This window comes from Sceloporus occidentalis, unplaced genomic scaffold (assembly GCF_023333645.1).
Source record: "Sceloporus occidentalis isolate IW3139 unplaced genomic scaffold, rSceOcc1.0.p SCAF_2, whole genome shotgun sequence".
Classification (NCBI taxonomy): Eukaryota; Metazoa; Chordata; class Lepidosauria; order Squamata; family Phrynosomatidae; genus Sceloporus; species Sceloporus occidentalis.
Window position 1 is genome coordinate 273,867,025 of NW_028316982.1, and position 25,568 is coordinate 273,892,592.

The 25,568-nt window shown below is 46.9% G+C and overlaps 2 protein-coding genes and 1 long non-coding RNA gene across 4 annotated transcripts in view; 2 read left to right on the top strand and 1 right to left on the bottom strand.

The window, feature by feature from the left end:
- The window catches only part of RNF121 (ring finger protein 121), a 33,126-nt gene extending 25,283 nt beyond the window's left edge, over positions 1-7,843 (top strand). The window contains exons 8-9 of the mRNA XM_089513185.1: positions 2,534-2,635; positions 3,790-7,843. Of these exons, the coding sequence (XP_089369311.1) occupies positions 2,534-2,635; positions 3,790-3,910 (223 nt within the window). The 3' untranslated portion in view covers positions 3,911-7,843. The remainder of the gene's footprint in view (positions 1-2,533; positions 2,636-3,789) is intronic.
- Positions 7,844-8,058: 215 nt separating this feature from the next.
- Positions 8,059-24,931, top strand: LOC149320249 (interleukin-18-binding protein-like). Of its 2 annotated transcripts, XM_089513196.1 has the most exons (6): positions 15,620-16,018; positions 17,155-17,202; positions 18,858-18,917; positions 19,627-19,756; positions 22,823-23,008; positions 24,717-24,931. In XM_089513196.1, the coding sequence occupies exons 1-6, from the start codon at positions 16,003-16,005 to the stop codon at positions 24,790-24,792; spliced, it is 516 nt and encodes a 171-aa protein (XP_089369322.1). In that variant the 5' UTR covers positions 15,620-16,002; the 3' UTR covers positions 24,793-24,931. The 2 variants fall into 2 exon arrangements, with proteins under 2 accessions (XP_089369321.1, XP_089369322.1); XM_089513195.1 differs by lacking the exons at positions 15,620-16,018; positions 17,155-17,202 and adding an exon at positions 8,059-9,302.
- Positions 17,724-24,683, bottom strand: LOC149320250 (uncharacterized). Its single transcript, XR_016280292.1, has 3 exons — positions 24,577-24,683; positions 21,819-22,058; positions 17,724-18,933 (listed from the first exon to the last, which is right to left on the bottom strand). It is a non-coding gene; the product is annotated as an uncharacterized LOC149320250 (long non-coding RNA).
- Positions 24,932-25,568: the final 637 nt, after the last annotated feature.

The window sequence follows — 25,568 nt, forward strand, 5'->3', positions numbered from 1 at the left end:
AATAATAATTTGTTGTTAACTGCCCTTGAGTCGATCTCGATTCATGGCGATCCCATGGATGAGACCCCCCCCAAGACCCCCCCTCTGTCCTCCATTGCTCTGCTTAGTTCCTGCAACCCCATAAAACCCAGTGACCTCCTTAATGGAGTCCATCCTCCATCTGGCCTGTGGCCTTCCTCTCTTCCTCCTTTCCTAAACTTTCCCCAGCATTATGGTCTTTTCCAATGTGTCCTTCCTTCTCATGCTCTGTCCAAAGTATGACAGCCTCAGTCTGGTCACCTTTTCTTCTTCCAGGGAGGTTTCCAGCTTGATCTGCTCCAGGACCCATTTCTTTGTCTTTTTGGATGCTTTCCATGGGATCCTCAGCCCTCTTCTCCAGCCCCACATAAACTCGAATGAATGGATATTTTTCCTATCTTCTTTCTTAACTGTCCAGCTCTCACATCCATCCATGGCAATAATAGGGAATACAATGGTTGTATGATTCTAACCTTTGTGCTCAGTTGTATATCCTTGCATTTTAGGATCTTTTCTAATTCCTTCATAGCCGCCTTCCCCAGTCTTAATCTTCTGAATTCCTGACTTGCTGCATCATGGTTTTGGTGCAAACCCACAGAGAACCCGCCCGCCCACCTAAACTGTGACTTTGCATAAGAGGACGGCTTCGGAAAGGTTTAGGTGCCTAGCTAAAAATACCCGGTTGGCCTTTGAGAAGCACTTGGGTTTCCTGGCCTGGCTTCTGTGACGCAGCTGAGCCTGTGGCTTTCGGCACATGTGCGGAACAAGACGAGATGACTTCTTTTTCCCCTGCAGTCAGTGACATTGGGCCAAAATGCCACAACTTGTGATTCATTCTAGTAGTTTCAGCTGGGCTGAATGGATCTAAGTCAGAGGCTCTCAACCTTTGATCCTCCAGACTTTGCAAAAGTATTTGGCATCCTACTCCAGTCGTTTGTCCTAAGAGTGTGATGGGGCTTCATCCATCAGGATGAGTCCCTGAGGAAGAGAAGACATCTCTCCTTCCTTCCCATGACACTCACTCCCCATGAGGCTAAGTAAGAATCGTAAGGAACTGAGTAAGGAGGGCGCTTTTGAACTTTTTGTGGGGTAGATGAAAAATTGTTCCCCACCTTGAGAAACTGCTAATCACTTTGATGGACCCATATTCTCCTTAGGGTCTAAGAGAGCTCCTCTTGTCTTGCGTCCTGGCTCTTAAGAAGCAGGAAAAAAGACAACTGGAATATGACCGAAATCAATTAAAAGAGGATACGGAGCATGGGAATAGACAGGAGTAGATAAATAGCTTTTTTATCCTTTGTTCTGGAATTGAAATGCTACCATTTGAAACCAGGCAGTAAAAAATTTTTAGAAAGCATAGTGGGATGCCAAAATTGCTGGCAGTAGTGTTGTTGCTGTTATACTCCTTCCTCTGTATTGGATGAGGAAGGTGCGGCCCTTCAGATGTTGTGGGGCTTCACTTCCCATAAGCCGTGGCTGCCCAGCCAATGGAGAGGCATGCTGGGAGCTGCAATCCAGTGATGTCTGGTGTGCTGAACTTTGCCCAGGTCTGGTCTAGGAGTCCCATGGGTGATTGGCAGGAGACAGCAAGGCAATGGAGCACTTGGGTTTCATAGCGGAGTCATCATTGTGCATTCATTAATGGAGTTGTATGATTGTGAAAGCACACAAAGCGGCTTGCCTCAAAGAGCAGAATAGAGTGGGACTATTATTTCCCTCAATCTAGACGCTGCTCTTGATGCAGCTTAACATTACTCTGGCTTTTTAAGCTGCTGCATTGCACTGTTGACTCATGTTCAGCTTGTGGTCTACTAAAGACTCCTAGATCTCTTTTGCATATATTCTTGCTCTTTCTGTTGTATAATTATGGCCTTGAGAAAGAGAAACCAGCAGTGGCAGTGGTCAGAGGCAGCGGTCAGTAGATTTCAAAGAAGCAGGGGCCAGGCTGGTGGAGGTGGAGGATGAGTAGCCATCACAAGCATTTAGGGGGCGAGTGATGACTGTGGGGTGTGGACACAGCAGGGGTTTCTGCCTTGTGACTTCTGTGCATCACCATCTTGTCATTGCTGGAATACGCACACACACACTTTCCCAGAGTCACTTTCCCAGCCTTACAATGCAGAAATAGTAAAATGGTCCCTCTCCAAGAGTTATTTCCTGCTGCCGCTAGTGATGTGAGTTTTCTGAGAAAGGTAGAACCAGAAACATGTCTGGAAATACTTTTCCAGTGCTGTAAGTAAAGTTGCCAGACTTAGCATTTCTTGTTTAACTATTACAGATTCAAAGCTTTACACAGAAATTATTTCATTGGAATATTTGTAATAATGTAAAGAAGGCAGCATGTATCTCTCATTTAACCAAAAGGAAGGTGCCTGAATGAACACTCTTGTTTTTAAAGTCACATTCCTAAAGAGAGTGTACCTAATGTGTCATTCATTGTCTGAATTTGTTCCTAGTACCTTCCGTCGCCTCACTACTTACCAGCTGCAAATCCTTAACTCCCTGCGTCCTTCAGCTTCCATGAGTTCTGCATCCGGGGCTGGTGCATCGTTGGGAAGAAGCAGACCTGCCCCTACTGCAAAGAGAAAGTGGACCTCAAGCGGATGTTCAGCAACCCGTATCCTTGACTCACCAGCATCTCCATGGGAGGGAGGGGTGGGTTGGTGGTTTAGAGGGGAAACCTGGAGGCTTTCAGAACCAGGAAAGACAGGGGCCTCTGGCCTGGAAAGGTAGCAGCCAGCCTGCAGGTAGATGTGCTGCTCCTGCGCTGTGGATGGTTTCTGCCATCTCTGGTAGGTATACTCCAGCTGTCTGGCTGGCTGTCCTTGGAGGGGGAAGGATAATAGGATCATAGAGTTAGAAGAGACCACGAGGGCCATCCATTCTAACCCCTTCAGCCATGCAGGAACTCACAATCAAAGCATCCCTTACAGATGGCCATCCAGCCTCTGTTTAAAGACCTCCAAAAAAGGAGACTCCACCAAGGGAACTGGTTCCACTTTCAAACAGCCCTTATTGTCAGGAGGTTCCTCCTAATGTTGAGCTGGAATCTCTCTCCCATAGTTTGCATACATTGTTTCCTTTTCTCTGGAGCAGCAGAAAACAAGCTTGCTCCCTCCTCAATGTGACATCCCTTCAATTATTTAAACAGGGCTATCATATCACCTCTTATCCTTCTCTTCTCCAGGCTAAACATCCCCAGCTCCCTCAGTTGTTCCTCATAGGGCTTCATGGTTTCCAGACCCTTCACCATTTTGGTGGCCCTCCTTTGGACATGCTTCAATTTATCAACATCCTTTTTGAATTGTGGTGCACAGAACTAAACCTCTGCCTGGCAGGTTTAGACCCTAAAACCTCTTTAGCACAGAGTTTTCTTTTTAAAGCAGACATGGATTTTACACTTGGTAAAAGAGGCCTCTGTAGATTGGCTGCCTCTTGTGTCAGATAGCGATGTGCACAATAGCCCCATTAGCTGCGCATGGAAAGAGCCATATTTTCCCAAACCCAGCCTGGTGGAGGGGAAAGGGGACCATGGTACTGGTTCTGTAGAACCATCACAGACACTCTTCCCGTCCAATTCCCTGTGTAGGTCCTCCACCAAGGCAACCAAAGCTGTCTCCATCCCAGCACCAGTCCTGCATTCCTACCTGTGCAGGTGGGGGGCCTGAGAGAAGGGCCTCTCCTGAGGATCCCAGGAACCAGGCAGGCTCATTTGGGGAGGTAGCAGGTGTCAGACCTTTGTTTGGCTTCCTTTGACTCTTTCTCTCCCAGCTGGGAACGGCCCCATGTCATGTACGGTCAGCTGCTGGACTGGCTCCGCTACCTGGTGGCCTGGCAGCCGGTCATCATAGGACTGGTACAAGGCATTAACTACATCCTGGGACTGGAGTAGCCCTTGCCGCTGCCACCCCACTACTCCCAATTCCTCCCACCTCCACCAGCGCATGACTGGGGAGCTGCGCCCACCGAGCTGCGCGGCAGAGGAACAGCGTGGAGACCCAACCAAGACGCAGTTTTTAAAAATCACTTACCTCTCAGGATCGTGGCCTCTTGCCCAACGCGGCTCCGCTGGCTAAAACGGAAAGGACTTGGCACAAGGGGAACGCCGCCGAGGCCGGCTTGTGCCGTCTGGGGGTTGGGAGGAGAGGGAAGAGTCTTTTTTAAAAAAAGAAAAAGAAAAAATAATTATTTTAATGAGCATATTTAAGGTCTTTTTATTGCTGATGTAAAATGGAGAGTAGGTTTCTCCTTCCCTCAACCCTCTGCTGCCTGTTCCTTAGTTGCCCTTTTGCTCTAGAACTAGAAACATCAACAAGAAAACATTTCTGCAAAACTTTTCTTCGGCCTGGTTTTGGAGAGACCCTTTTTTCCCAGCATGGTCTTGTGGCGAAGCCGGTCTCCTCTAGCCTTCCTGCGACGGCCGGATCAGCACTTGAGAGAAGCAAGAGCCTGCGGGTGCGCTTGTGTGTCGAATGCAATGTTTGCCATTGCACCCTGTTCATGGATTTGGGTCCCATTTGCATCTCTCCAGCCGGGTACAGAAAAGAAAGACCAGAAGCCAAAGCACTGCCAGAGGAGAGCTGTGTATGGCCCCTTTGGAGGGACAGACACCTGAGTCGCCACAAAGAATAAAAGTCCTGGTCTGGGGCCTCCTTGGCCTCCCCTTTTCCCTGCGTGTCGGCCAGAAGACATGATGTGCTGCCTGTTCTGGCTTAGATGTAGGATCCTGACATCCTTCGCCTTGCGTTTTTGCACTGTCTCTTTGCATCCTTTCTGCTCACTGTTTTGGATTCTGCTTCCTCTTGGTTCTCTTCTAGAAGCACGCCAAACCCTGTCACGCAGCAGACATGTGCTACCATCCCTCAAAGCATACAGCAGATGTGCGTATTGCGTGGTTTGCCAGTTTTTCTTCCAAGAGTGGCCTGTGTGAGATGCTTTTGATTCTCAGGGCAGAGCTGATTGTCCATCTCCCATTTGAAAGGAAGATCGTGTTGCACACTCCATACTTGGGTATCTGACAGTCCTTCCCCAAGCCAGCAACCATCAGAGCAACCTGCCTTCCCTACCTGGTTTTGCGCATTGCCTTGGTTAACTTCTTATGTTCAGAGAGTAGCCCCAGAAACCTGCTCGTTTTAACAGGTATTAAGGAAAGAATGTGACTGCTGAAGAGCTGAACTTCCTTAGATGCTTGCAAGTGTCACACCATGAGAGGCACGGCCGAGGCTGTCTTGTGCCACAGACTGTTGCACACCAGTGAGGAACCATCCCTGTGTGCCAGCGTACATCTGGGTGTGCGCAAAGTCCCACCCGGGTGGACCCTGCCTGCCTTCCCAGGTAAGTTTTTGGTGAGCAAACGGTCTCTCCTCCTTGTGAGGAAACCAGAGGCAGGCTTTGTGGTTCAGTATTGGTTGGTGAGCCATGAATCCCACAGACTCCAGTTGCTCAACCTGCAGAAAAACAGCCAGTTGCCATGATGCCTTGCCAGGTGTTGTCCCACAACCATCCATTCCAACCTTTTTGGGGGGAGACCTCCAGCTCATAGAAGAAGAGATGGCCTGGTTGCGAGAATCACCTCTCAGAAGGCAAAGCCGGTCCGTTGCATGGATGAGGAGCCATTGAGGGCCTGTAGGACTGATTCTCCATGGTCTCTTTTATTCTTGGACCACGGAAGTGGCTCTCTTTGGCCACAACTGAGAACTAGGAACCCACTGGCCGGGGAAGAGCAACTTCTCAAGAAGGTTTTTGCAAATCCTGTCTGGCGATTCTGGAGTCCCCAGGTCAAGGCAAACATTTCACTTTGAACAAGGACTATCTCCTTGTGGTTCTGTGATGGCAACCCTGTTCATCTTCATTGTGTGTCAGTGTTGTTTGCCTTCAGGGCACAGTGTTTCTTTCCAAAGGACTTTTGGTGCTGGGGTTGCAATCTTGGCTGGTGCTGAGCCGTTTGTGAATTGTGCCCCATTGAGCATCCGGTGCAACAGAGGAGCCAAACATATACATTGCAGAGAGATGCCCATCAAGCAAGATGGCTCCAGGACTGAAGGAGCATGAGAATAAAGCCTCTGAGCAATGGGCCAGGTGGCATCTGGTTACCCATTTGGCAATCGTCCTTTTATTTTCCCTGGAGTTTGTGAGTGTGTGTGTGTGTGTGTGTGTGTGTGTATCTGCACACTCTCAAACGGTTGGGACTGTTAACAGCTGGGCTCTTTAATCCCCAAAACAAAGGACTGACATCGGAGAGGTTTCCTGTTCGAAAGTCATAGTGTGGCTTAATGTCTTCTCTTTTCTAAAGAAAACCAAGCGTGATAAGTTTTGCTGAACTGCTTGTTCTTCTCTTTCCGAATGCTCTCTGGTTGACTGGAAGCACTGCGCATGTTTGGTCACTTTTGTAAAAAGCAAGGGGAGCAGCTGGCCTCAAAGGGCTGTGAAATACATATATCTTTTCCACCTCTGCTGGCATCATGGGAAACACATGCCTGTTTTCATGGCGTTACTGTTCTTCCAAGGCATCATTTCAGCTCAACGTGGCTTGTGTTTTGGTTTTGGTTTTAATTCTCCTTCTTCTTAATTACCTGTTTTCTAAACCAACATATTAGTTTACCTCCTGTTTCTGACCTCTTACGGCAAATGCTGTTCCTTCTTCCAAAGATATTTGGGGATGGGATGGACCCCTTGCTGTCTCCACTGGGGATTTTGGCAGGTTTAATCAACCCAAAGTCTGCAACGGTTTTAAAAGAGCACTGTAGGAAAAGAGAACCACAAACCTGAACTGACACGAAACCTAAGCCGTCCGTCCGTGTGGGCCGCGCATGTTGAGCAAATGAAGAGCGTTGCAGAAGAATGGGAGAAATTGGGCAAGGGAAATGCAAGAGTATTTGGGAGAAGAGGGCTGTCACTCCACATTGTGGCAGGTTCCCCTTCCTGCCCTTTCCAAATCAGCATTTTCCATGGCAAACAGGAAGATGGAGTTGTCTCTCTGGACCCGGAGAGGCCACCGATTGCCTTCAGAGGCTGTCGGACTGCAACTCCCAGCAACCTGCAATCCAGCGTGGCCCATGGTGAGGAATGCTGGGAGCCAGTTTAGATTCCCGCCCGTGTTACTTGTGGGTGTTCTTACTAAAGGTATGCCTGAACAGTCAGAATTGCAAGGCTTGGGGGAGTTGGGTGTAAAGAAAGGGTTGAAGTTGTTAACCTTTCTTTTCTCAAATGATCGGAAAATATTTCAGAGTTCCCTGGAAGAAAAATAAAGGAATAAAGCAAAACTTTCCCAGGTTGCAAATGACGTCCTCTTCTGCGCTTTCTGGGTCAATGCAGATTTCCCCCCAAAAAAAGTTTGTTTTGTTTTACCCAATTGAATGGAATTGCACTGCGGGCTGCAAAGGCGTTTTTGTGTGGATATCTCGTTTTTGCTGCTGTTTAGGTTTGTCGTCAGCATGAGTGAAATTGCTGTTTTACAGGGTTCAAGAAGACCATGAAGGTTTGGGCCCCTGCCTTCATGAGCATCCAGCCTCAATGTTGACAGGGCTGCAGCCAAGGAAGGGAAAGAGCGGGAGAAACGGTGAGGGTCCTGTCTTTTCCAGCCCACTTGCTACGAATCATGATTGGTATTGCCATTAGACTTGGCTTCTCCAGATCTTCCCAATGGCTCCTTTCTCTTCCTGTGTTTCGCCAGATCCCTGTTTGAGGAATGGAAATCTCTTTCCAGGAATGGGATTGCTCTTGTCCATGGAGCTAGGGACATTCTCCAGAAACACTATTGGAATAACACTGTGTCCAGTTGTGAAAAGATGTTGGCAAATTGGAGCATGTGCAGAGGAGGGCCACCAAAATGGTGAAGGGCCTTACCCTCAGGACATTCCTCCTAATGTTGAGCTGGAATCTCTTTTCCTGGAGCTTGCATCCATTGCTCCATTGGGTTCTCTTCTCTGGAGCAGCAGAAAACAGGCTTGCTCCCTCCTCAATATGACCTCCCTTCAAATACTTAAACAGGGCTCTCCTATCACCTCTTAACTTTCTCTTCTCCAGGCTAAACATCCCCAGCTCCCTAAGTCTCTCCTCATAGGGCTTTATGGTTTCCAGACCCTTCACCATTTTGGTGGCCCTCTTTTGGACGTGCTCCAGCTGTCCAGTCCAGCCCCATTCTACCCTGAAGGAAGACACCATCCAAGCCCTCCCTGGGACAGATGGCCATCCAGCCTCTGTTTAAAAACAGCCTCCAAAAACACCCTTTGAGGGAGTCTTCCACCATTAAAAATGTTCTTACTGTCAAAAAGTTCCTCCTAATGTTGAGCTGGAATCTCTTTTCCTGGAGCTTGCATCTATTGTTACATGTCCTATTCCAGTGATGGTGAACCTTTTCGAGGCTGAGTGCCCAAAACTGCAACCCAAAACCCACTTATTTATTGCAAAGTGCCATGTCCCTCTGGCTTTCTAGTAACAAATTCTGGCAAACTCTGTGCTGGGGTGACGGCACATGTGCCCACAGGCAGGGCTCTGAGTGCCACCTCTGGCACCCGTGCCATAGGTTTGCCATCACTGTCCTATTCTTTGGAGCAGCAGAAAACAAGCTTGCTCCCTCCTCAGTATGACATCCCTTCAAGTATTTAAACAGGGCAATCATATCACCTCTTAGCCTTCTCTTCTCCAGGCTAAACATCCCCAGCTCCCTGAGTTCTTCCTCATAGGGCTTCATGGTTTCCAGACCCTTCTCCATTTTAGTCGCCCTCCTTTGGACACATGGCTCCAGTTTCTCAATGTCCTTTTTGAATTGTGGTGCCCAGAACTGGACACAATATTTCTGAAGGTACATATGGGTCTATGAAGAAGGAGAAGTAGGAGTAGGAGTAGTAGTGGGGGAGGAAGATGAAGGAGAGGAGGAGGAGAGGTAGTATTAAGTAGGGAAGATAAAGAACAGGAGAAGAAGGAGGAGGAGGGAGAAGGAAAAGGAGGAAGAGAAGGAGAAGAACTTATAAAAAGGAAATGTTTTAGGTTTGCTCCTCAAAATCCGGCCATGACCTTCCTGGTCCAAGGCCCACAAGGACCTCTTTTCCTCTCCCTCCTTTGAAGGCGATTTAGTGGTTTGACAGATGTGTTATTATAGTTTCCATGAGGAGAAAGCAAGTCACAAGGAAGTAAGACAAATGTTTTGATGACCTTTCTGCCATCTGATGGGAAAATGTCTCTCCTCCAGGATTCGCACCCAGGACTGACCCCTGCATTTCCTGCCCGAGGCCCAAAGGTCACTCATTCCCTCTTCACCCGGTTTGTGCAACTGACCCAACTGGGTGCGTCCGCACTATTGGGCTTTTGCTGTCTCAGGCTGGGTGGGCGGCCGGTCGGCCAGCGGCCCTGTTTCTGTTTCTCCTTTGGCCAGGCTCCGTTCTCTGGCCTTTGGGGCGTTTTTGGAGCAGGACTCATTCACTTCATCATCTTCTGGAGAAATAGGAAGAAGGCATTGCATGACTGCTCTGGCCAGGGATTGCTTTGGGGTTTCCCTTCGGGTTGCCATCAGTCATAAACAACTTGGAAGGCACACAACCACAACTTTTGATGCCGGGGACTGAGCCAAAAGAGAAAGCTGAGAGGTTTGGGCCTTGGATGAGGACACAGCGGGGCCAGGGTTCGAATCCACACTTGGTCTATGGAAACCCATTGGGAAAGTACAGTCATTGTGGTCGCTGCTGCTGCTGCTGCTGCTGTGTGCCTTCAAGGCATTGCCAGCTTATGGCAGCCTTAAAGCCAAAGCAAGACTGGTTCGGAGGAGGTTTGCCATGGCCTTCCCTGAGGAGGCTGAGAGAGTGTGGCTTCTTGCCTGAGGTCCTCCAACAGGTTTCCATGGCTGAGCTGGGACTCGAACCCTGGTCTCCAGAGCTGCAGCCCAGTGCTCTAACCACAACGCTAGGCTAGCTCTCATTATTATTGGTTATTGATTATTAGTATTGATTATTGATTTAGCGCCATCCATGCACATGGTGCTTTTACAAACAGTTACAGCATAAAACATTTGTAACTGTTCAATAATATAAAATACTAAAAGGCAATATTAAAATACTATTAAAAAACTCACAAAGGCTTCATGCAAAGTAAAAATATTTTTATCCTGCTGCGTCTTAATTTAAAACTTTTAATTAACTCTTTTGCAACTAAGCGGCTTTGCTTTGAGTCCTATGTTGGGAAAAGGCGGGATATTATTATTATTATCATATCACAAAAATAAAAATATAATATAAATAATATATTACAAAATTATTGTTAATAATAATAAGAGGAATGGCAGTGTAGATAATCAAATGTGCTAAAGATTATTATTATAATTATTATATAATTATAATATAATAATAATATCGCTAAAATAAAAATATAATTAAATAACATGATTAAAATGTTAATAATAATAATAATAATAATAATAATAATAAATGGCAGTGCAGATCATCAAATGTGCTAAAGATATAAAATCTATGATTCTATAAAAATTCCAAACGTTTTAATAAAGAAAAAAAGTTTTTAATGGGATTTGAAAACAAGGAGCGAAGGAGCGTCTGCAAATGGTCAGGGAGGCACTTCCAGGAATAAGGGGCAGCAGGAGTCACACTCTCTCAGCCTCAGAGGAGGGCAAGGAAGGCAAGTCCCCTCCGAACACATCTTGCCAAGAAACCCTCATGACAGGTTCACCAAAGGGTTGCATTTCATTGGAAAGGCGCACAACAACAGCAACAACAACAACTGACCGTTTTGTGGGATCCCTGACTGAGCAAAGCTCTCCAGTGAATTTGCCCTGAAGGTGTAGCCAAGGGTCCGTTTAGGGGGATTTCATTATTATTGTTATTAGCTCAAATACTGCAAGAGGGGCTGGCTATGAGACCCCACCGAAATCGCCCTCCCGATACGTATACGGAGTAGACCAGGGGATCCCAATAAATAAAGCTGAGACGGATATTAATAACTAGATGTCTAATTTATTGAAATAGGGGAAAAACACATGTGTTGCGCATACACTCACACACACACTCAGGACTCAGGAAAATTAGGGTTGGAAGATGGGAACAGATTTCAGGCGTCACTAACGTAATGCTTACCAGAATGTAGATTCCCTCCGGGGAGCGAATGGGGTGCTGGACAGTGAGACAAGTCCGCTCCGCAGCCGGAGGGTGAGCAGAAATGCCGGCTACCGGAACAGAGGTCCGACTGACGTGGAGCAAGCAGACCTTGAAAATGGCGCCCTGAGCAGCCAAAGTGGGGACCTTTTATAGGCCAAATCTGGCCTGAGGCAAAGAGGCTGGCTTGGCCGAAAGAAAGGTGTTCTAAAGGTTTTCTTTTCACCTGGATGTCTGCTTTAGATAGTATAAAGGGCTTATGCCTCTCGGACAATAGGTTCGAGGAGGAGGTTGATAGCTTCAGGGAAGGCAATCCTTTCACTCTTCCCAGCCTTGAGATAATCCCTTCATGCGACTTCCCCGGACCCTCTGAGATGTTAATATGGGTGCTCCCTCAGGGGAGGTGGACATGTCCTCTCGCTTTGCCAGTAATGGAGGACAGGCTGCTAGAGTTCATCCAGGGGTCATTAAGGGTTATCATGGATTCCAAAATTTATATAAAACAGCCTGGGTAAGAAAGGGACAAGGACAGGATCTCAACCTCAACTCCTTCTGGGAACTTGGCACTTTTTATTCAATTGAGCTTAAGTTTCTGCAGTTGGTTTGGCTTCAAAACAAAATTTCACATTGCAGTTGGAAGGGATTCAAGGGTTAGTGAGATGTTATATTTGCAGCTATGTGTAGGATGCATATAGAATCATAGACTCATAGAGTGGGAAGAGACCCCAAAAGGGCCCTGATCCCATCCAGCCCCTTCTTCTTCTTCTTCTTCTTCTTCTTCTTCTTCTTCTGCCATGCAGGAACTCTCCTCCGTCAAAGCATCCCATGGACAGATGGACATCCAGCTGCCGCTTAAAGAGGGAGCATCATGAGAGATGATGCGCTTTACTTTTTAAAAAGGGGATTTCATTATGAAAAGAGGTGTTTGGTTAGATCTGTGTTAAACCCGCTTCAGTCAGAGTGAAAGTGCCCCAGGAGCACAAAATTGACCTTTGGGGCTCATGTCTGCCTCTGACTTTGCACATGTCTCTCTCACAGTCCCCAAGAACATGAGATCCTGGAGGCGATAACACTCAGATACCTGAGTCAGGGCTTTGCGTGGATTCTTGCGTCCGGCCATGTTTCCTCCATGAAACTTTGTGGCTGTGACTCAGCAGGAAGGAAGACCCCCGGAAAGCCAAAGCCAAAGCCAAAGGGAGCCATTGCGGTCCTCCTTTCCTGGACAAAAGGGGGAAGTCCTCAGAACACAATGTTCCTCGAAAGGAGGCTGGTATTTTCCACAGGTTTTGGGAACGATTTCTGTGGCTATGGGTCGATTGGGGATGATGGGAAGCGCAGGAGCAAAAGGACTGCTGAACTAGTTCCATTGAGTCCTATTCTCTGGAGCAGCAGAAAACAAGCTTGCTCCCTCCTCAGTGTGGCACCCCTTCAAATACTTACAGGGCTCTCATATCTCCTCTTAAATGTCCCTTCTCCAGGCTAAACATAGAATCATAGACTGAAGAGACCCCAAGGAGGGCCATCCGGTCCAACTCTTTTTGCCATGCAGGAACTCACATTCAATTGTCTTGTCTTGCTCAGAGTTCTCTAAGTATATTGCAAGCCAAGAAGGCATCACCAGTACAGCTGAGTACATAATAAAATACGGCATTATATACAGCGTGGTATAATGGTTTGAGCCTCGGACTATGGCTCTGGAGACCAGGGTTAGAGTCACGCCTCGGCCATCAAAACCCATTGGGAGACCCTGGGCAAAACCCACTCTGAACCAAACTTGCCAAGAAAATCCCATTATAGGGTCGCCTTAGGCTTGCTGTAAGTCAGAAACGGCTTGAAGGCACACAGCAACAGCATCTGTAATAGAGCTGCAAATAAACTATAGGAAATGAATTTGCAGCCGGACAGGTTTTTTATCTCTGGATTCAAGCATCCATGGCTAGAAAAAGACAGAAATCCCCAAATAGCAAACCTTACTGGAAGATGCCACAGACGCCGCGAAACCCCAGGGATAGACTCTTCCGGAACACGGTCCCATACCCTGAAAACCCCACAAGAAAACTATAGCAAACCTTGATTTTGCCATTTTATATAAGGGGCGCCATTTTACTTTACCATTGTATTTAATGGGACTTCAGCATCAACAGATTTTGGTATCTATGGGGGCTCCTGGAGCCCAACCCCAGCAGATACCAAGGGCCCATTGTACTACTACTAGTAGTAGTAGTAGTAGTAATATCCTATTGCATATAATGGGACGAGCATCCCTGGACTTTGGTATCTATGGGGGCTCCTGGAGCCCAACCGCAGCAGATACCAAGGGCCCACTATATACCGTATTTCCCAGCGTATAAGACGACCCCCGACTTTTGGGAAGATTTTCCTGGGTTAAAAAGTAGTCTTATACGCCAGAAAATACAATATTTATAGGAGTGTTTTGAGCATTGGTTGTGTAACGTCCTACATTTTTCTTGAGTGTTCTACATTTTGTGGTGCCTGGACCACCTTTATGGTTATGACACCTGCTCACCCTTTCTCTCCTGTTCCTCTGTGGCTGGGATCCAGACCCATATTGCCTTTGACATCACCAATAAATAGCCCCCATGGCAACCACTCATTGATAGCTCAGTTTCCCCTTAACTGGCCAAACCCTGCATCTCCTGCTGCCCAACCAACAAGAGCCAAGCTTTGCAAGCGGTCCAGGCATTGAGCGTCATCAATCATTTACATTCTGTTTCTTTTTGCAGTGACCTCATATCAAATGGGCTGCAATGCTATTCCACTCCCCTGGAATAAGCGCCACAGAAAAACCACACAAGAGCACCAGATTGCAAAGGTAAAGGTCAGTGAAGTGCACCAAGGTCTAAAGCCGAACAATTGGGCACAAGGAAACTGGACACTCGCCCAGGGACCCCATGTGTGCCGCTCGGCAGGAAGAAAGACAAAATCTTTCCTGGTTAAGGGTAACGAATACTGCAACGCTATGCAAACCAGAAACTCCAATGAGTATCAATGTTAATCAGTTACAGAATATAATGGGACAGCCCTGTTCCAAATGCATTCATCATGTGTCTGTGCAAATGCACCTGGAATACTGTGTCCATTTTTGGGCACCACAATGCGAGAAGGATGTTGAGAAATTGGAGCATGTCCAAAGGAAGGACACCAAAATGGTGAAAGGTTTGGAAGCCATGAAGCCCAATAAGGAGAGGCTTAGGGAGGTGAGTATATTTAACTTGGAGAAGACGGAGAGGTGGCATGATAGCTTCAAATACCTGAAGGGATGCTATGGAGAAGATGGCCAGCTTGACAACATTTGTTATCAAGGAGGATGTGGACAGGCTGGAACGTGTCCTGAAGAGAGTGACCAAGATGGCCAAAGGTCTGGAGACCACCAAGCCTTATGAAGAATGACCCTGGGAGCTGGGCATGTTTATCTTGGGGAAGACTGAGAGGTGGCATGAGAACCGTCTTCCAATATTTGAAGGAGTGTTGTGAAGAAGGTGGAGGGAGCTTGCTTCCTTTTGCTGCGAAAGGTAAGGCACAACTCAATGGACGCAAACTGCAAGAAATGAGATTAGGAGGAATTTATTAGGAGGAACGTCCTGAGAGTAAGAGCTTTTTGACAGTGGAAGATGCTCCCTCAGAGGTCTTGGTGGAGTCTCCTTCTTTGGAGCTCTTTCAATGGAGGCTGGAAGGCCATCTGTCGGGTATGTTTTAATTGAGAATTCCTGCATGGCAGAAGGGGGCTCAACTGGGTAGCCCTTGGGGCCTCCTCCAACGCTAGGATTCTAGGGTTCTGTCTTACCTGGCTGCTGGTGGACAACTGTTCCCTCAGCCATCCTTGGCCAGCTGGGCATCTGTTCCTATTCCTCCTTTCCTTGGGTTTGCAGGCTCAGCTCCCTCGAAGGGGACCCACTTTCTGGGCACCCCAATGCCCTGCACACCCCACAGAGTGAGGCAGGGCCACCCAAGAACCAGGGATGTATTCAAGTCCTTTAGTCCATAGTCTCAAACCAAGTCTCTACCTTCAAGTCTCAAGTCGAGCCTCAAGCCCTTGCAAGATACTCTCAAGACAAGTCTCAAGTCTGGGAGCCAACTTTTAAAGTGAGTTGTGTTTTTTGGAGAGGAACAGCAAATGCATTTGTCAATGAGCTTGAGGTGCGCTCAGCAGCCCGTTCCCACTGCGCATCCGAGGGTCCTTCTAAGGCTTTTTGTGGGTTTTGGGGGCTCTGTGGCCATGCTCTAGAAGAGTTAGTTCCTGACGCTTTGCCAGCATCTGCGCCTGGCATCTTCGGAGAATGCTTTGTGAATTAAAATCCATTATTCAGAGAATGCCTTCTCTGAAGATGCCAAAGCCACAGACGCTGGTGAAACGTCAGGAATAAACTCTTCTAGGACATGGCCACAGAGCCTGAAAAACCCACAAAAACTATGGATGCCAGCCATGAAAGCCTTCAGTCCTTCAAAGGGGTTTCCTTCCATCTCAAAACCATCACCTATCTTGCCCGCCACTCAAAGTGAATGGCACCAGCAAGTCAGTCACTAAAAGTATAGAAGTCTCAAGTCAAGTCAAGGCAGTATGCCATTTTGGCCAAGTCAAGTCCAAGCCAAGTCCCTGAGGCGATTCATGTCCGACTTACGTCCGAGTCGCTTGGCTCTCCATCGCTGCCAAGAACACGCAAGTGAACTGTGCCTTCATGAAAATCTCCACAGGTGACTGTTTCCAGTAAATTGCTCTTTAAAAAAAACATTGAGAGAAGCTTGTGGCCAAATTTCTGAGGGATTTCCCACTGAGTCAGAGAAATGACTGCCGAAAACAAGGCCTATAAAGAGCCTCCCCCTCCTTCCTCAGCCTCCCCACCAGCCCTGAGGCCAAGAGGACAAAGCCATGCCTTCTGCTCCAGGTAGGGACTCTGCAGCACCCCTCCATCTCAGCTGAAAGGCTGGGTCATGGCCTGGGTGCCTTGGCTCCAGACCATTGGAATCGCCCTCCGTAAGCCCACCTGAGTCCTAAGAGCCTCTGGGGACGGACGGACGGATGGACGGGGGGTGTCCAGTGGGGCTCTGTCCTGGGCCCAGGGCTCTTCAACCGCCTTATCAATGGCTTGGATGAAGGAATCGAGGGCATACTTATGAAATTGGCAGATGGCACCAAATTAGGAGGAATAGCTAATACTCCAGAGGACAGGATCAAGATTCAAAAGGACCTGAATAGACTAGAAAGCTGGGCCAAAGCTAACAAAATGAAATTCAACACGGAGAAATGTAAGGCACTGCACTTAGAGCAGAAAAATGAAATGCAGAGATATAGGATGATGGGGGACACCTGGCTGAATGAGAGACTTATCCGTGTGAAAGGGATCTGGGAGTCCGCATCAGCCATATAGGAAATCCCATAACATCCAAACCTTCAGTTTCTTGTGGATTTGGGGGGCTATATGGTCATGTTCTAGAAGAGTTTATTCCTGATGTTTTGCCAGCATCTGAATGCTGGAATGGTAGAGAGGGGTCTGTCTATCATTTATTCTCAAAGATGCCAGATGCCACAGATGCTGGCGAAGCATCAGGAAGAAACTCTTCTAGGACATGGCCACAGAGCCCCCAAAACCCACAAGAAACTATGGATGTCGGCCACGAAAGCTTTCAGCTTCACAATGATACCTTTATTGGGCCCACCAAAATGTACAAATCCGTGTCGCAAGCTTTCAAAGTCATACTGGCTTCTTCTTCAGCAGCAAACAGGAGGAAGAAGACTGAAGATGTTGATCATAGGGTTGCATTGTTCTGATGGTTTAGACTGCTCTGCTCTTCCATTCTCCTGTGTAACCGAATGCCTCCAGTCCTAACAACGCTGCCCTGCTGTGAGCTGCTTTGGCTTCTGGATAAAGCTTGCCGTTTTCCACGGAGGCGTTGGGTTCCTGGGTCCTAGGCCACCGGTGCAAGGCCCCTGGGAAAGGGCCCTGGGAGCCACAGGGGCCCAGCCTCAACTGGGAGCCCAGAGGGGTCCCCTAAGCCCTTCCTTGCTCTGCTTCCCTTCCAGGACTCTTCCTGGCCCTCCTCTGCGGCTCCATCTGCTTCCAAGGAACAGGTAAGGAAATTGGGGGGCTGGGGAGGCAACAAGGGAGCACCCCCCTAAAAATACCCGACTGTCCCCATAAAGGCCCCTTTGCTTAGGCCCTTCTTCTCCGCTTTTATTGCTGCGCTTTGCAGCCCTGCTTCTCCACGGGTTTTTAATCCACGGATTCAAGCATCCATGGCTTGAAAGTATTTTAGAAAATTAATAATAATAATAATAATAATAATAATAATAATAATAGGATTTATTTATATGCCGCCCAATCACTGGGAATCCAGGCAGCTTACAACAGAGAGGATAATAGACGGTTCCCTGCCCTCAGGCTTACAATCTAAAAAGACACGACACAAAAGGAGAAGGGAATTTGGGAATTGGGGGGATAAATAAATAAATAAACATAAATTCCCAAATAGCAAACTTTTATATATATATATATATATATATATATATATATATATAGAGAGAGAGAGAGAGAGAGAGAGAGAGAGTTTTAATTTGACATAAAATAAACAAACAATCTTTCAATTCTGCATTATCTCCTCTATTCACATTTGGTTAAATTATAATTAAATTTCTTGCCTCCTTATATGTTTCTATACATCTTCTGTGTCTGAATTAATAATTGATATCAGATACTTACCAGACTTTTATACCAATCCCATCATATTTCGCCATCTGGTCTTTTCCCCTTTTCCCATAGTCTTCTTGACACTTCTTTCCATTTCTCTTCTCTCATATTTTTGGGTGGTTTTTCTATTTATACACAATGATAAACTATCCATTAAAACGAGGCCATTCAATTTTATTTTCCATTCGTCCTTTGATGGTATTTTGACTTCCAGTATTTCGCATATAGACTATCCAGGCAGCAGTTGTCCTATAAAGTAATGCACTTATTTCCTCTTGTTTAATTGGATCTTTGATGACGTCCGTTTATGTTTTAACAGGAAAAGTCCTGGCCTTAATGGAAGGCCTTTTTTGGCAAGGTTCCTTCAATAATTGGGTGTATCTCCCCCAGAATATGGCAAAGCGTGCCCATCTTGCCATTGCCTTCCCAGCCATTACGTTTGCCCTTGCCTTTTCCTCTTTCCCGATCCGGTTCGGATCATATTCCGCCTCTAAAAGGCTCGGAAATGATTTTCTTTTAATTACTACATTTTGCAAACTTTGGGTTTTTCTTCCATACATTCTCCCAAATTATAAGAGGTATTTCCTCTTCGCTCCGATCGTCTGGACCAGTGAGATACAAATACATGTTGTTATTATTATGATTATTATACGATAGCCCTGTTTCAATATTTGAAGGGGTGTTACATTGAGGAGGGAGGGAGCAACCTTGTTTTCTGCTGCTCCAGAGACTGGAACAACGGACACAAGCTAAACAGAAGCTGGGTGCTTTGATGGAGAGTTCCTGCATGGCAGAATGACGGAGTCTCCTTCTTTGGAGGCTGTCTTTAAGCAGAGGCTGATGGCCTTCTGTCAGTAGGGATGCTTTGATGGAGAGTTCCTGCATGGCAGAAGAAGGAAGGGCTGGGGCTGGATCAGGGCCCTTCTGGGGGTCTCTTCCTGCTCTAGCATCCTGTGACCCAGTTTCTCTGGGAGGGAAGAGACCCAACAGCTCCACATTAGTCCTCTTTTTCTCAAACAATATGCCTTTTTCTCCCCAGATTCAGTTGCAAAGCTGTGGCCGAGCATCTCCTCTCCCCTCATCTACACTCCTTTCTTTGGTAAGTCCGATCCGCTCTGCAGGTAAAATAAAGGGATTGCTGTTATTATTATAGTTATTTATATAGGGCCATAAATGCGCCTGGCCCTTTACAGAAGCAATAAAGTTCAAAGGTCAAATTGTTCTCTGGGGGACCCCTGAGCAAAGGTCCATCTGCACCAGAGGAACAACGCAATCTGGCACCACTTGCGCTGCTTTGGGTCCATTCTGCAGAATCCTGGGGTTTGCATTTTTGGGTGAGAGGCAACAGCCCTTTGGCAGAGAAGGCTAAAGGCTTTGGTAAAACTACAGATCCCTGGATCCTGTCGGATGGAGCTACAGCAGTTAAAGTGGAACCAAACTGCATTATTTCTACAGTGTAGAATAGATGCACCCCAAGTCATGTTTGGTATTGAAGAAAGGGCCCAGAAAGGTTTCTTCTGCCAAGCGCATCAGGGTTATTTTGAATCTCTCACAGGGATGGATGTGGGGGGCTTCATCAAGACCCCATCATCACCAAAACAGACTCAAGGGATGACCAAGACGAGGTTTCAAAACAACAACATGGGGGTAAACATGGGGAGTCTTTAAGCAGAGGCTGGTTGGCTGTCTGTCTCTGGGGATGCTTTGATGGAGAGTTCCTGCATGACAGAAGGAGGGGCTTGGACTGGATCGGGGCCCTTTTGGGGGTCTCTTCCAACTCTATGGTTCTCTTTCCCATTCCTATTTAGGGCAAAACTTGGCCGTCTCTTGCGAGGGTCACTCGGCTTATCCGAAGAGCGGCATCATCTACTGGCTGGCGAACGGGACTTTCGTGGACGATTTGTACTCGGAGGACGCGGTCAGCGAGAAGCCCACCCTGTGAGTAAATGCTTTTCCAACTGTGCCCCTAATCCTTTATCTGGACTATTTGCCCCAATACAGATGGAAAAGAAGCACGGACGGCGGATCACGCGCCACGTAATAACCGCTGCCAGAATAGTGTTGGCGCAATTCTGGAGATCCAAGGCATGCCGAAAGTCAATGGCCGCTTCATCAAGTTATTTGAGATGCGTGAAATATTAAAGGCAATGGCTTTAATAACCAAGTTATTCAAGAAGCGTGAAATGGAGAAACTAACTTGGTGCATAAACCATAAAGATATGAAGGTAGTAGAGAAGGGACGGTCCCTGAGTCTGTTCTATTGCAATGCTAGGCATTGAAAGGGGCAGGAAGATTAGAAGGATACTTGGTTCTAGAGTATTTAAGGAAGACTAAAGTTAAAAATCTGGGCATGGAATAAACTTTATGCAAACTTTATTGAAAAAGAACACAACTGTAATATAGTTTAAAAAATAAGGCTAGGGAAATAAGGAGACGAATGTGAAGCCAAGTATTAGAGGGTTAATGGGTTTTATTCGGTACTTTCTCTCATTCTTTACTATGTATTTATTCATATCGTAAGCCGCCTCAATCCATCCGGAGAGGAAGGAAATATACATAAATGATGATGATGATGATTTATTTTCAATGTGTGTTCATGTTGGGATTATATGTCCCGTAATCACCGCATTGTAAACAACAGATGGAACATGTTTTATTATTTTATTTATATGTATTTAAAAAAGAAAAAGAAGAAAAACAAAAGAAATATTTGTTAAGCCACCATTTTATAATAAATAGCAATACAATTTTATTCCTGTCCCGCTTCTCCAACAGAATAGAATAAAACAGAGGCAGCTTACAGCTATAATAAGATCCATACAGTATAAATAAATCCCTCTGTCATTCCTAAGAAGGCCAACATAACCATAGTCCAGTATGGATCAAATCATTGAAACCCTTACTTTTAGGAGGCAAGACTCTTCCAGGCAAAGGATGTGGAGTGTTTAAAGAGGGCCCTGGCCTGGAGCAGGAGTGGTCAGTGTGTGGTTCAGCCGACTGGACTGCAGCTCCCATCATCCCTCACTGCTAGCCAGGATGGCTAAGGATGATGGGAGCTGCAGTCCAGCCACATGGAGGCTGGGGTCACTTAAGCCCCAACCCACCGCTGGAATAAAATGATTTCAGCAGAGCTGGGCGTTAGTTTGTAATGATGTCTGAAGATCACAGGGTCCTCTCAAAAGCACTCATAGGATCGTCTTAGAAAGGTCTGTCCAGAGGAGGCTTGCCATTGCCTTCCTCTAAGGCTGAGAAAGTGTGACTTCTCACCCAAAGCCACCCAGTGGGTTTCCATGGGCAAGCCGGGATTCGAATCCGGGTCTCCCAGTGTCTTGGCCCAGCGCTCAGACCACTAGGCCACACTGGACCTCCTTTCAAACGTACAATAAAGATAGACAATAATGACTTTTCCTTTTACATAATGTCTGTCTCATTATGTACATATTTCTCACTTGTATATTATCATCATCATCATCATCATCATCATCATCATCATCATCATCATCGTCATTCTTCGAAATTACACTGGTTTCTTCTTAAGTAAAGCTTTCCCTTTTCTCTCGCACTTCCTCCAGGTATAATTGGTAATTTATTTTAAACGCCAAAACTTGGAGACGAATAGATTTCATATGCATTTAAATAAGGAAGCAGACCGAAGTCTCTCAGTACATTCCAGACATCATCTCAGCCTGAAATGATTGCTCCTTTCTAATAAGCACATTCTCTTTATTCCTCCAGTAGAAAGAAACAGCACTGAAATCCTAGGACCCAGGACTCCTCTTATTACACAGGACTGACCCTTGGTCCTGTTAATGGGGTGTTTGAAGGGTTGATGGAGGGAGGGATAATGGGGTTTACTGGGTATTTTATTCTATTCTGTACTGTGTTTTATTCTTATTGGATGCTGACTCGATCTGACCGGAGAGGTGGGAGATTAATAATAATAATAATAATAATAATAATAATGAGTGTGAGCTCATTAAATCTCAAAACCACGATTTACCTCCTAATTTTTCTTTAGTTAGCAGAGGGCCATATATGCGTCTTCTCCAATCTATGTGCCATGCGTTCTTACATGTCTCTTTCCGACTCTTTCTCTTACAACGACTGGAGTCCCAAATGTCTTAAAAAAGGCTATTTTTTTTTGGGGGGGGGAAGGCTGGGCGATTTGAATATGAAAATCGATCGTGGGCCCTCCCTGCCATCCACCGATTCTCCACCCCCGGATCCAACCATCCATGGCCTGAAAACATTAAACAGTATGAATTCCACATAGCAAGCCTTGATTTGGAAAATTTATGTAAGGAACGCCATTATTCCAGTCATGAAAATATACATGGTCATAATATGTATTTATACCCAAATCTAAGTTAAAAACTTTCTATCCTCTTTGTTCTCTTCATATTTATGTAGATATTATTTCCAAATCTCTAAATGGAAATTTCCATTTTCGCATTTTCTGCTTCCTTTGATAACCTTCGTCTTGTAGGATGGCTTCTTGGGATCAAGTGTCCCTCTGCTTAAAGGTTCTGTTTTGTATAAACCTCCGTATCCTAAATGTTTCCTTACTTTTACTGGTCCTATTACTCAGTATCTGTAATTGTTTTTTTAAATACGTTATTTCCATTTCCTTCTGCAATATTTATTAACCATTTCCCAGTCTTTCTTGCTTCCTTCTTCAGCGTTTCCATGAACTAAGTTTGCCAAAGGATCCATTACTTCAGCCATCTCTTGTCAGGAGCTGAGCAGCCATTCGCAGTTGTAGGAGCCAGCCTTGTTTTCCATTCCTGAGCCAAGAGGAACCTTCCTGCCAGGATCGTCTCTAGTAGTTTCTTCCAGTCTTGGAAGGAACCCCATTTCGCCAGGGCCACTGTATTTAGTGGGACTTGAGCATCCATGGATTTTGGCATCATCCATGAGGAGTCCTGAAACCGAATCCCAGCGGGCATTTAATGTGCTTTTAGTGTGTTTTTAAAGGAAGGTTTTTAATGGGTTCCTATCTTGCAGAGAGAAGTCCAGCAGCAATGGCCTTTCCCTGAAGCGGGAGCTAGTCTTCCGCTCCTTCGCCCCAAAGGACCTGTGCACCAAGTTCGAATGCATCGTCCTGGATCCGTCGGGATCGGCCCGGAAGGCCCTCACCTGGGAGACCCCAGGCCCCAGCGGGAGGAAGGACACCGACCCAGCCATCGCCAGGCAAGGAGGGACCAGGGTTAGGGGCCACAACTGGGAGATGACACCTCAGGGGTCCCATCAAGGCTAGGGCCCTGGACCAAGGAACATCTCCCGGAGTGGGCATGAGAACGGGGGCCTCATTTCCAGCTTACGGAGACCCTATCACTGGGTTTCCTTAGCAAGGTTTGTTCAGAAGGGGTTTGCCATTGCCATCCCCTGAGGCCGAGAGAGTGTGACTTACCACCCAAGGACACCCAGAGGGTTTCCATATGGCAGAGATGGGATTCGAATCGTGGTCCAACACTCAGAGCACTACGCCACACCGGCTCTGTAGTGGTTATACTTAAATAGATTTATCAGCTAGCACTAAATTAATAACGGGGGGCGGGGGGACCCCCACATATATTCATTCACTCGTGTTATTAAATAAGAATCATTTAAAGGGATGTATTAAAGGAATGACGCACAGCAATGGGCCCTGGGAAATTCCGCTGGGATTCCCTCTACTTGGGGAGTTTTGAAAAGCAAATGCTGGGGCAGTGAACCACCCACCCGCCAAGCATGGCTCCCCAAACAAGAATTCTGCTGCCCCCATGATGTTTGCCCTCGGTCCCTAGCTGTCTGGCATTGCAGAGAAGGGTTTGGGAAGAAAGCTTCCAATCCATCTCTTGGTCCAAGATGTTATTACCTGCTTCCGCAAGGCTTACCTGACCTGGCAGGCGAGGTAGGTTTCCAATCAAAGGTTTGATGGAACATGTGGATCGCTCTTCTTTGTTTGAATCCTCATCTTCTTCTTTCCACTTTGTTTCTCCTCCGGTCCCAAACGTTTCAGGAACGCCATCTCCTTCCTTACCTGAGACACACACCTGTCCTCTCCCCACTGAACGGCTCTTGGCCTCAGAGGCCTCTTCAGCGGAGGAGGGTTCCTGTCCACCTCTCTCCGTTTGGTTTTGGTGGGGTTTGGGGGCTCTGTGAATGCCATGTTCTAGAAGAGTTTCTTCCTGACGTTTCGCCAGCAGCATCTGTGGCTGCCATCTTCAGAGAAGGCTTGCCGTTTTCCAGGCAACTTTTTCCATGCCAGCATTCTCTGAAGATGCCAAAGCCACAGTTGCTGCTTGTGAAACGTCAGGAAGAAACTCTCCTAGAACATGGCATTCACAGAGCCCCCCCAAAAACCCCTGGAAGCCGCCCAAGAAAGCCTTCGACTTCTCACTGTTTGGTTTTGTTTGGCCTTTTGGCCTCTTGAAAAACAAAGGAACGGCCCATGTCTTGCTTTTCATACCCACAACACACACAGACCCACATCCCTCACCAAACACTGACCGGGTGTTTAGCTATATTGTATTTTTAAGCAGCTTTTGGCTGTTTTGGGTGGGACAGTAATAATGATGTTGCTATTAATAATACTAACACAAAATTGACTATTATCCTCCTCCTCCTCCTTACTTGGCCCCCACGGCCTTTAATGCCCGCCCCCACGGGAGGCATCCAACGCTTTTAGTGCATCAGTTGAACCAGGTCCTGACTCATTATTATCATTTTAATAGCTGTTTTAATATTGTAGTCATTTAATTCCTTTTTAATTGTACCTTTTTCTGTGTTTTTAATCAGACTGCTTGTTAACGTTGTGAAGCTGCTCTGAGTCCCAGTTCTGGGGAAAGAGCAGGATACACATAAATACATAAATAATAGTAATAATAACAACCATCCCTGTTTTTACATTTCCTAGTTCTGCAAGGAGCAGCAGAGGCCCAAGGAAGAAGGGCTGCCGGGAAGCCTCAGGGGAAAGGACCAAGGCAGCGTAGCTGAGCATGGAAGCCACGGTTTGCCCTCAAGGAAGGATGGAGATGGAGCATCTGGACGGCTTTGGGAAGCACCCTTCCTGGGAATGTAAGCTCCTTCCATGCCCCGCTTGGAAATAAAATCTGCAGACAACTGCCTTTTGAAAGCGTGGGCTGTCCGGCCTCCGTTTTTCTTTCCGTTCTCCTCCTCCTCTGTATGGCTTTTGAGGATTTTACTGGGGAAGCTGTAACCCTGTTGAAATCCTGGAGGCTGGGAGCATGGCCATTTGCCCCTCTTCCTCCCAGTCTTGATTTGAGGCTGAGAAGGCGCCCAAGGAAGGAGGAGCCTCCATCCTCTGGTCAGGGCATCTCAGAGCTCAGGGGCTGGGAAAGGAAGAAGAGTCTATAAAGCCAGGCCAAGGAAGAGGCAGGGACTGACCAAAGGGCTCCCTGGACCAGAGCCAGAGCCAAGCAGGCCCAGTTCTGGCCACACCGATTGCAGGACGCCAGTAATGCGCAAAGAAGCACAAAGCCCTTCTGCAGCCGGAGAGGGCAGTCTGCAAGGTCCTGGGGTGTGTTTCTGACACAAATATCCCACCTTCTTGAGAGCAGGGAGAGGCAGCGTAGCCGAGCATGGCCGCCTTTCTTCTGTTCAAGAGTCTGTCCCTTGGAGACTGTGCCCTTGGAGAGCGGAGAATGCCTTTTGCCAAGGCCAGAGGGGCCTTTTTTAAATTGTTAGAAGATTCAATTCATTGATTTTGCAACTACTGCTTGCAAGGAGCCCTGGTGGCACAGTGGTT

What these genes read in the sequence shown, in the direction of transcription:
- LOC149320249 (XM_089513195.1), top strand. Translation starts at nt 9,167, where the DNA reads ATGACCTTTCTGCCATCTGATGGGAAAATGTCTCTCCTCCAGGATTCG. An exon ending in GTCAGCGAGAAGCCCACCCT is followed by an intron (nt 19,757 to 22,822) that starts GTGAGTAAATGC and finishes CCTATCTTGCAG; the next exon opens with AGAGAAGTCCAGCAGCAATG. An exon ending in ACCGACCCAGCCATCGCCAG is followed by an intron (nt 23,009 to 24,716) that starts GCAAGGAGGGAC and finishes TACATTTCCTAG; the next exon opens with TTCTGCAAGGAGCAGCAGAG.